Consider the following 10931-nt stretch of genomic DNA (forward strand, 5'->3'; position numbering starts at 1 on the left):
TCCCTCAGCCCGCCCCCCGCCCCCCTCCATTAAAGGTTCCAGTTCAAGGCTCCTGGTGGACACGGTTTTTCCCGCAGAGACCACGCTTCTTAAACTCCCAACGGCTCCGCCTTCCCACTGGAGCCTGACCCTTCCCAGCGTGCCCGGCGATTCCAGCGTGCGAGGCCCTCGGAGGGCAAGGCCCCAGGGCCTGGTTTAGGGGCGCGAAAGGCAGGCTGGGAGTTGTAGTTCACGAGTCCAAGAGGGCGGCTAGAGGCTGGCTGTGGAAAGGACTCGTTGTCCCAGCGTGCCCTGCGCCTCAGCCCGCGCGCTCGCACCTTCTCGCTTTCGCCCTCCCGCCCGCTCCCTTGCTTGCTCGCGCTTTTGCTCGCGCTCTCCTCCTCGCGAATCGAAGGGGCTCAGACCACAGCCTGTGGCTAGCGAGGGAGACAGAGGCGGCAGCTCGGGGGGACGAGGCTGCAGTGGTGGTGGCGGCGGGAAGATGTCGGGCGAGGACGAGCAGCAGGAGCAAACTATCGCCGAGGACCTGGTCGTGACCAAGTATAAGATGGGGGGCGACATCGCCAACCGTGAGTGCGGCCTCAGGGGTCCGGGGATCTAGTCTGAGAGGAAGAGGCAAGGAGGATGGTACTGGGCGGGCTCTGGAGGGGCTGGAGCGGTGGGGTCAAGCAGAGTGAGCTACTGAGGGCCCCGCGCCGGTCCGCTGAGGGTGGCGTGGTGGGAAGACTCCTGTGTCGCGCCTGGGACCTGAGCGTCCAGGCCTGGGCTGGAGTCTGGAGGTGCGGGGCGGCGACGGGGAAGAGCTCAGAGCAGGGTCCCTGGCCGTCGCGAACCCTAGGACGTTAGTAAGGAGGCAAGGTTCGTCTCCTGCCCCTCACCATTTGGTCCGGATCCCTGCCGCCTCTAATTCGGGCAGCGACGAGGCCACCTCGAAAAGGAAGCACCCAGATGTTGGCGACGGGAGCGCCCCTCTATTTTGTCGCGGCTCTCGGGGCGTGAGGAGTCGAGCCGGCACGTGTTGCCGGGTTCCTGTGCTGATCGCTGGCTGCCTTCTTCCTCCGCTTACCGTCCCTGACACCAGCTTCTCTACCACGTGCTTTACTGAAGTCTTTGGTTCTTAACTTCAACTCTTTCCCTGGTGGGCGCCCCATTCTACTCTTGGGCCAGCTTTGGGACCGTTGGAAGGCACCCGTGGAGCTCCTCACACCCTCTTTGAGATGTATCTGGCTTTTCTTGAAGATACTCATTACTACCGTCAATCTGTGCAGATAGCCTTTCTTAGCCTTTGTATTTGATCTCGAGCTTGACAACTCCAGAAATGTTTTTGAGGCCCTCACCCCAACTAGACAAACTTGTGAATAGTACTGGAAAGGGGAGGGGGGACCGATTTTAGGATCTCAGAAGTCATCCTTATTAGGACTGCTCTGACTTTCTCAGCAGCTGCCTGCCACTCTAGGCAGATGTCTCACTTTCTATTTTCTCTATTTCCAATTCACCTTTCCAATTTAAAACCCAGTTGAGAGGACAGAAACTGCTTGTCTTTGGGCTTTTAAATGCTTTTGATAGTAAAGCTAGGTATTTAGAGTGCCTCTGGTCCAATGGCTGGAAACATGAGTTTCAGCCTTCCAAAGATTCACCAAAACTTAGATCACAAAAATCAAACCTAGAATTCAGGATGGGCCATGGAGATGCTTTATAACATAATGGACATTTAGTATGGTATCCCCATTTTTGGTACGTTTTTGTATTTGATATTAGTGGTTTGAATCAGAAGAAAACTTTTTTGCAATTTAGAACTTCTGAGGTACTTGCGATTGCAGATAACAGTTTAGAACTTTTGGGTCACATACCTTTTTATGATCTGCTAAAAGTTGTAAGCCATGAGCCTGCTGAAGCCCAGGGACCTTAGATTAAGTCCCCTTGGCTTATACACTTGTTTGTGAGGAAATAAGTCTACATAAATTAAATTACTAACACCTAATTGAGGTGTCTGAGAAGGGAGAAGGTAGCATTTCACAATGCATCAGCTTGGAGTCAGCAGTTGTGTGCCTACCTTCCTGTTGTCCCTGACGCCTATAAATTTCTTTTGGTCTGTTTTGCATGTATGTGGGATACCTTCATGAGGACCCCCTTGAAGTTCATAATTCTGTCCTACCACACCGTAGGTATGTGTGGAAGGTCTCCCTTGCCTAGGGAGACAGATTGTATACACCCAGTTATCACATATAAGGAAGGGAAGGGAGTGTTGACTTCTTTATTTTAGGAAAGGAAGGTAGAAATTTAGAGATTAAAGGTAGGTACATTCCAAGAGGCAAAACTTGTTTCCTCTTTCAGCCTTAGGGCAGTGGCACTAGAGAATATTAGACATTCTGGGTCCAACTCTTAGGTATTGCTTGGATTGTAACTTTAGACAGCACATGCAGGACTGACATGGTGGGGTTCTGTCCTTAGGGGTACTTCGGTCTCTGGTGGAAGCATCCTGCTCAGGTGTGTCGGTACTGAGCTTGTGTGAGAAAGGTGATGCCATGATTATGGAAGAGACGGGGAAAATTTTCAAGAAAGAAAAAGAAATGAAGAAAGGTAAAAAATCAGTCCCCCACTAATTTCCCAAGTTTGACCCTTATTTGTTCCTGTTTGTCATAATGATGCAACTCTCACCCCAGCTCTAGTTGAGATATTTGGAAGTTGGAAATGGCAAGTGGGTTACAAGCAGTTTGCTACGCAATCCAAACTTATTAAACTTAGGCAAGACCCTGAAGAAAATCCTTCCATTCTTCTGAGGGGCAACAGGGCTCCAAGAGAGAGCAAGGCAGTAAGGCTGATGATTCTGTCTCTACAGGTATTGCCTTTCCCACCAGCATTTCAGTAAATAACTGTGTATGTCACTTCTCCCCTTTGAAGAGCGACCAGGACTATATTCTCAAGGAAGGTGACTTGGTAAAAATGTAAGCTTAAACTGTTTTAGAGCACTTGTCTTTTTCCTAAGCATTTATATAGTCCCAGTTGCTAATGCTGTACTCTGGTCTTGCTTCTCAGTGACCTTGGGGTCCATGTGGATGGCTTCATCGCTAATGTGGCTCACACTTTTGTGGTTGATGTAGCTCAGGTAGGTGGCCTGCTTTGAACTTTGTTCAACCTGTGAGCGTGCACTGCTGCTTGCTTCTTATTCCCACGCCCTACCACCAAGTGAGTTTTGAGAGAGTCTCTGGAGAAATAAAAGGAAAAAGGGTGATTTCTCTTGTTCATTGGCTGACCTTACATAGTGGGCACAGGGATATTAACTGAATAACCAGCTGAGTTAAAGAACTTTCCAGGAAGACACTGATTGCATTTCCTTATCTACAGGGGACCCAAGTAACAGGGAGGAAAGCAGATGTCATTAAGGCAGCTCACCTTTGTGCGGAAGCTGCCCTACGCCTGGTCAAACCTGGAAACCAGGTAAGCTGTTTAGTCTAGCTCCAAAGTTTGATAGAGCCAAAGCTACACTAGGCATCTACAGCGATTCTATATTGCACTGCCAACTTTGCCCACAGCCCTCTCGTAAAACAGTTTTTTTAAATCAGCTACCACTTCCGATGGGATTTCTGTAAGAGAAGAGGCAGGAACTAAAGAGCTTAAGACTAAACAGCAGTTAACCGTGATGCCTACCATAGACGGTTCCATGCTAGGTGTATGAGGGTATGTGGAGCCTACAGAGATCCTTCCTTTTTCATGTTTTGGTTGCGCGTTTTCCCCCAAAATTTGAGGTAGATAGCTTAAAATAAAGCACAGATATATTTTAAAACTCAACTTTAAAAGGTTATAAAACAAAAATAATAGTAAACTGGTGGCAAAGAGGCTCAAAGTTAGTTCTGTACCTTGCAAGACAATATTAGGAAGCCCAGGGATCATAAACTTTTCATGATTTAATACAATTTAGTGTATTAGACTATCAGTGGAGACATTTCTCTAACACTTAAATTTCCAAAGACTTGTTCAATACTTAAAGTATTGTCTTTTCTTGCTCCTCTTCTGTGCTTTCTTGTTCTTCACACTTAATCAGTTTGTAGTTCATCCCCATTGTCAATTAATTGTATCATTTTCACTTAATCCTCTTACAGTGATTCTACTTCATAGAGCTGTAATGTTTGAACAGTGCTAGGCATATAGTGAACACTTGTGTGAACTATTATTATTTTGCATATTGATTATTTTTATTTATAACTTACTATTGTGTATCTTCACTAAAAGGTAATGCTGTCTAGTGGTTATTACATAGTTATAACATGAGACTTTCTGGGGTCTCACCCTGTTGCCACCTCTTACTATTTAAAAATAACTTCGAGTTCAAATTTCTTCATCCGTAAAATGGAAAAAATAAAATTGTGCCTTATTCTCCCAGGGTTGTTGTGATGATTGAGATGATCCATGTGAAGTGATTATCACAGTACCTAGCACATAGTTTAATAATATTAGCTGTTATTAGTTATTCACTTTTCTTTTTGTCCAAGAACTTTTACCTATAGCTTAGGTAAGGATCAGATTATGTTTACAAGAGGTAAGGAGGGGAAATAAGAGTTTGCTGTCCCTTCTCAACAGGTTAGAATGCCAAGTATAATGGAATATACCCTGAACTTAGTATCATAAAACCTGGGTTTATAGCAGGTTCTTTTGGTTAACTGGTTTAACCCTGCGCAAATCATTTAACCTTTCTGAGCCGCAGTTTCTTCATCTTCCAGAATTGTCTAATTAGACCATCTTTGTGAAAGCACTTTGTAAAAGGTTATGCAAATGTAAGGTATGTTTAGGTTGTAGGAATGATAGGGCTACGACATGAAAAAACCAATGAGAATCATTGTACTTGATGGAGGATGTTAGAACTCTCCGGTCTTTTATGCTTCTTATTCTCATGGTAGAGAACTTATTAGCTCCTGGTATCTCACCTTTTATTTGCTCTTATACTTCTAGAACACACAAGTGACAGAAGCCTGGAACAAAGTTGCCCACTCATTTAATTGCACGCCAATAGAAGGTGAGACCTCAGATAAAAGGGTTGAGGGTGTAAGTATGAGTGACTTAGCAGAATTAAGGTTTTTCCTCCTTTGAGGATCCATCCTGGCTCTAGCATATTCTAAGCCAAAAACCTGTGTCCTGGGTTTCCATAGCCAGGCAACTTTTCTTTCGTTGCCTGCCCTATCAAACTATGTAGGTGGGTGGGTTTGGAAACCTTTTGGAATTCTAGCTGGCTGGTATCATCGGCTCTGTCCTATCTACAGGTATGCTGTCACACCAATTGAAGCAGCATGTCATTGATGGAGAGAAGACCATTATCCAGAATCCCACAGACCAGCAGAAGTAGGTGCCAATCGCACCCTTCACCTTGAACCATACCAGACTAGTCATGAGTTTTTTCTACCATACTCCCAGCTTAATCTCGTCCATCTTCTCCAAACTCCAGGAACTACTTATTGCTCTTTATGGTTCCCTTTCTATTCTTTTTAGGAAGGACCATGAGAAAGCTGAATTTGAGGTACATGAAGTATATGCTGTGGATGTTCTTGTCAGCTCAGGAGAGGGCAAGGTGAGAAGAGTTTACCAGCGCTGGCAAAGAGGAGTGACTGAGGGTGTGTTCCAAAGCACCGGAACAAATGTGATCTAACTTACTCTTTTAGGCCAAGGATGCAGGACAGAGAACCACCATTTATAAACGAGATCCTTCTAAACAGTATGGCCTGAAAATGAAAACTTCACGTGCCTTCTTCAGTGAGGTCGAAAGGCGTTTTGATGCCATGCCATTTACTTTAAGGTATATTGCACTTAACAGAGACAGGACTTGGAACCAGTCTGATTCATAGACCACACACCCAGGAATACTCTTCCCTCCTCCATCCCTCCCTCCTTCTCCCCTCCTGCCTAGACTTGTAGCTCCAGCCTGCATGCACACGTTCTCTTATTCTCCCCACCTCCCTCTCATTGAAAGGAAGGTAAAAGCAGTCCTACGCATGATTTCTGTCTGAGGGTAGGAGCTGTTTAAAAACATGAGCAATCATTGAAAAAGAAAAAAAGGAAAAAGAAAAACGTGACCAAAATGGTGAGACTTGAGAGGAAGTTAAAGGACATCTTAATTTGTCCTCGCCTACCCAGAGCATTTGAAGATGAGAAGAAGGCCCGGATGGGTGTGGTGGAGTGCGCCAAACATGAACTGCTGCAACCATTTAATGTTCTCTATGAGAAGGAGGGTGAGTTCTAAAGAGCTTCACTTTGGAGTCCCTGGTTATATGTTCTCCTCCTTCCCTGTAACTTACAGAAAAAGAGTATGACCCTGAAACGTTTTATCAAAACACTTCTCTCTCCCATAGGTGAATTTGTTGCCCAGTTTAAATTTACAGTTCTGCTTATGCCCAATGGCCCCATGCGGATAACCAGTGGTCCCTTTGAGCCTGACATTTACAAGTCTGAGATGGAGGTCCAGGATGCAGAACTAAAGGTTAGTGTGGGATGGAACGTCGTGAGCACGTGGTACCTGTCCTGGAAGTGAGAACTAAATATCAGCAAAGTTCTAAAAAGAGCTACAATATTGAGAGTAAGATTGTTTCCTCTACATTCCTCAAAATTTGTTTTCCTTCTTCCTCCTATATTCCAGGCCCTCCTCCAGAGTTCTGCAAGTCGGAAAACCCAGAAAAAGAAAAAAAAGAAGGTATGTTATGATCATCCCTCTTTGGCAGGGTGAACCGGATCCCTCTTTCTTCCACTTTCCTGGGTTGTGGTAGGGCGTAGATTTCTGTATATCCTTATTTATCCTTATTTTCCCCCTTCTCAGCCCTGACCTAGAGAATTAGGATTTTTGTCCTTGGTCCCCCAGACACTACCCCGAGGTGTTGGAAACTGACAAGTCTTCTTTACACGAATATAGGCTTCCAAGACTGCAGAGAATGCCACCAGTGGGGAAACATTAGAAGAGAATGAAGCTGGGGACTGAGGTGGGTCCCATCTCCCCAGCTTGCTGCTCCTGCCTCATCCCCTTCCCACCACACCCCGGGCTCTGTGAAGTGCAGTTGTCTTCTCCACCCAGGACCACCAGCAGAGCAGGGGTCTCCCTGCCCCCCTCCCGGCCCCGCAACCCAACCCCCTTCCAACAACAACCAGCTCCAACTGACTCTGGTCTTGGGAGGCCAGGCTTCCCAGCCACCGAAGACTACTTTAAATTGAAAAGAGAAATTGAATAATAAAATCAGGAGTCAAAATTCATCGTCTTCAAGCCCCTCTTTCTAGCCTTTTTCTACCACTCTCTGCTTGGTCAAGGTTTATGGCCCTACAATAGAACAGGGAGGAGGCTAAAGTAGCCACTACCACTAAAAATTCAGCTGAAATTTTTTTATACACTCCGAGGTCAGCATTTTTCCATCTGTTGGGGCTTGTTCCTCTCTTTTACTGCTCTCCCCAAGTATGTTACCTGGCCTCAAAATAGAAACTGTTCTTCAGATTGTTTTTATTCACATGTGGCAGATTCCTTTTCTGATCCAGGCTATCTGGTCAGGCCCCTCCCATTTTTAGGAGCTGGAGCCTGCACTTATCAAGGGATTCTCATCTATGAAATGGATCCTCATTTGTAAATCTTTTTAGTCATTTTTGTTCTGCAGGACTCTTCCCCCTTTCCCCCACAAAGCTGTAAAGGAGGAGTCCATTTCAACCTGTCCAATTCTTTGGAGTCAGTGGGGTCTTCCTTTGCTCCATCTTACAAACCTGAGCTGGAACCTCAACTGTGGTTTTGTTCCTGTTTGAAATATTTTGACCTCCCTTCCTTGAAAGAAAGACCAGGAACCAGAGGAGCAGACTGGAGAGACAACTCCTGGCTTTCTGAAGCTATGGACTTGAATTGGATGAATCGCTAGGGGATTGGAGAGAAAGGTGACGAATTTCAGTACCTCTGGCATGCTGTCCCAGGGAACTAGAGCTCCCACTAACTTATGAGGTTTTTAAACACGTTGAAAATGACATGGTGTTAAAATAAATTTGGATTTGCTCATACTCGTGTGCCTTTGCTACTCTTATTTGCTGGAAGTGCTGGGGAGTGTCTGTTGAAGTGATTGATGATCACTTGGAGCGGTTTTTCTGTTGATATATTCTACTTTTAAAACAAGGAATACTTCCCAACCCAAAAAACATAAATCCTGGATTCTCTGGATTAAAATAGTAAATTTTCTATGTGAGTATGATTAAATTTTCTAAAGTGAAAACATCAACCTTGCTTCTGATAATTTGTTCAGGATTAGTACATTTATGTATACTGCGAAAAATACTATACAAATGTTTATCTTGACTTAGAAAGCCAGGAAGAATTCCTTGAGTATTATGCAATTTTTCAGGGCCAGCCTGAGATGAATAATTTATTAGATTTGAGATTTATTCAATCTTACACGTGAGGCATGCAGATCTGTAGATACTACAGTGAAACAAAACACGACTCTTCATAAGAGCTTATAGACGAGTGGACAATCAACAGGTGAAATCCTGGGGGACAACATAAAATAATTGTGCTAGGGTTTTTATTTTTGTCTTCAAAAACTTGTTATATTCTGATGGTGAAAATACTAGAACTTCTTAAGCACTTGGAACAAGGGCCCCAACTTTTTAAAAACCTTACTTTAATAGTTAAATGGTGACATGTTATTGAATAAATTATAAAGGGAAACCACCACACAGGAGGGATTATAAAAACTATAAAGTATCAAAGTGAATAAGGTGAAGTCAGTGGTTAAGGATTCTTCTCCATTCTTCAGAATTCGTTCACTGTAGCCAAATCTTTGGGTATTTTATTTACCAAGGGCTTCTGACATGTCTGTACCCTGAGACTGGGAAGTTATTTATCTTAATACCACATACCACCCTTGCCCTAGAGAAGATCTGATCTTCCCCTCTCCATTGGCTTGATCCTTACCACCAGGTAGGGAGGATCACTGAAGTATCTTTTGAACAAGATACATTGTGACCAACATACATTGTGACATTCTGCTTCAGGTATTGTGGGGGGAGAGCATAGTTGGAAAGTTTACAATACTGACAGTTTGGGGTTTTTTTTGTAGTATGACAGCTTACTTAACTCCCCAACTTTACATTCTTCCGTGTTCTGGAACCTTAGGACATTCGGAGGTTCCGCGATCGACTCTCCCTGCAGCAATTTAGTTTGGAAAATAAGGCAAACCAGTAAAACATTTTTGTACAGTCTGCACCCATCCATAATAAAATGGAGGGTGTCGCCAAGGAAACTGCAACTCCCATGAAGCAATGAGAGGGAAGACGGAAATCGCTGTGTTTTGCTCGTCTGCACCTCTAGGTCCCATATTGGAAATAGGTGCTCACGTTTAAATAATACAATGTCCTCATAATAAAACGGAAGGGGGAATTTTGTAACTCAAAAATACTGCTTTCCAAAGGAATTAAATCACTTATGCACCTGAGAAGGGCCGGAAGCCATTGTTACTCCCCTTGGGCAGCCCCGCCCCCGGGGTGGGTAGGGCGAGGCAAAGGAAGTGACGACACTGAGTGCTCCCTTAAATGGCGGTAGGCGGGCGCTTAGCGCTCTCTCGGCCTTAGCGTCATCTTCTTGGGTGAGTGTGCGGCCTGTGTGCGGACTTCGGGTACAATCCATTAACATCTCGTCTCTGCCCTTGCCATCGTTACGGCAAACTAACTGTGGCCTTTTTCTCTTTACCCGTAGATACCTCCGCGCCATGAGAGCCAAGGTAAGCAGTTCCTGGTAGTGAGCTGAGGCTGCAGTAATTGATGGCTGGGGGTGGAGACCCAGGCACGGGAAGTCCGCCATGATTCCCTGAACCGATGGGTTCTCAAGGGTGCCAAGACCTAGTGGGAGATGAAGGATAGTTTGGGGAGAAGCGGAGCTGGTTGGGTAAGTGTTGTGTGGAGAGTGGGGAGTGGAGGAGCGCACGCGGGATTCGGTGTTTACTTTGGGGTGTTGGGTTGGGAGGCCAAATTGTTGATGTAATTACTGAGACTGAGCCCTCATGTTTGGTCAAGAACTTGCCTGGTTCTAAATAACGCTCTTCACATCCCTACCTAATCCTGATTCTAAAACTAATGACCTTTTGTTTTATTCCTTGTCTCTGGTTATGATCGGTTGCCAGTGGAGGAAGAAGCGAATGCGCAGGTATGTTGAGACTGCTGGCACGGGAGGAGGGAAGTGGAGCGTGCCTTGGGTCAAAGCTTGGGAGGAACATTTGGTGAACTTAGGTGGAAAATGTTTTGAGAATTGACTTGTCAGAGCCAGGGATTGGACACAAGACAGTAGAATGGAGTGCATGATCGTTTTATCACCCTGCGTATCGTATGTACGTTTAAGATGGGAGGGAAAGAGTGAACCTCGGGTTTATGGGCAGGAAGTGTACTCCCGTGTCTGCTTTTCAGGCTGAAGCGCAAAAGAAGAAAGATGAGGCAGAGGTCCAAGTAAACCGCTAGCTTGTACACCGGTGGAAGCCACAGGAGCAGAAATGAGGAAAGCCAGAGGCCAGGGATACTGCAACAAATTGTTGGACTGCATGCCTAATATCTAGGACTTCTCAATGGATCTAGAACATACATTGCCATCTGTTCCCCGCTACCACCTTTTGAGAAACCCACTTGGCTCGTACAAAAGAGTCCTTTGCTCTGGACCTGTGACATTCTGGACAAGTTCTGTTCTCAGTTGTGGCTGAATGTAATGTGTACAATAAATCATCTGCTGTCTTAGCTGAAGAAACAAAGTCTTGTGTTTTGTGGTTTTTATGGTTCCATTGGCTGGTGGACTTGTATCAGTACAGTCGGCCCTTGCATTAGGCTACATTGGGGGCGGGAAGGGGCGTTGATTACACCCCTAGCCAACATCTGGTCCCTGGCCCTCGGGAGTTAATTAAAAAGTATGGGTAGATCATCCTGAAAAGGGTGTAATGGACGTCTGG

The 10931-nt window shown here is 45.3% G+C and overlaps 1 protein-coding gene and 1 long non-coding RNA gene across 2 annotated transcripts; both read left to right on the forward strand.

Moving 5' to 3' along the window:
* Positions 1-272: 272 nt before the first annotated feature.
* On the forward strand, positions 273-8005 carry PA2G4 (proliferation-associated 2G4). Its single transcript, XM_033118296.1, has 13 exons — positions 273-569; positions 2452-2580; positions 2840-2945; positions 3037-3106; positions 3346-3438; positions 4948-5011; positions 5256-5334; positions 5482-5560; positions 5652-5785; positions 6124-6218; positions 6339-6466; positions 6623-6676; positions 6893-8005. The coding sequence occupies exons 1-13, from the start codon at positions 482-484 to the stop codon at positions 6956-6958; spliced, it is 1185 nt and encodes a 394-aa protein (XP_032974187.1). The 5' UTR covers positions 273-481; the 3' UTR covers positions 6959-8005.
* Positions 8006-9494: 1489 nt separating this feature from the next.
* LOC117028631 (uncharacterized) lies at positions 9495-10736 on the forward strand. The gene is made up of 4 exons (XR_004424149.1): positions 9495-9587; positions 9698-9722; positions 10122-10144; positions 10402-10736. It is a non-coding gene; the product is annotated as an uncharacterized LOC117028631 (long non-coding RNA).
* The last annotated feature ends 195 nt before the right edge of the window (positions 10737-10931 follow it).

Source organism: Rhinolophus ferrumequinum, chromosome 10 (assembly GCF_004115265.2).
Source record: "Rhinolophus ferrumequinum isolate MPI-CBG mRhiFer1 chromosome 10, mRhiFer1_v1.p, whole genome shotgun sequence".
NCBI lineage: Eukaryota > Metazoa > Chordata > Mammalia > Chiroptera > Rhinolophidae > Rhinolophus > Rhinolophus ferrumequinum.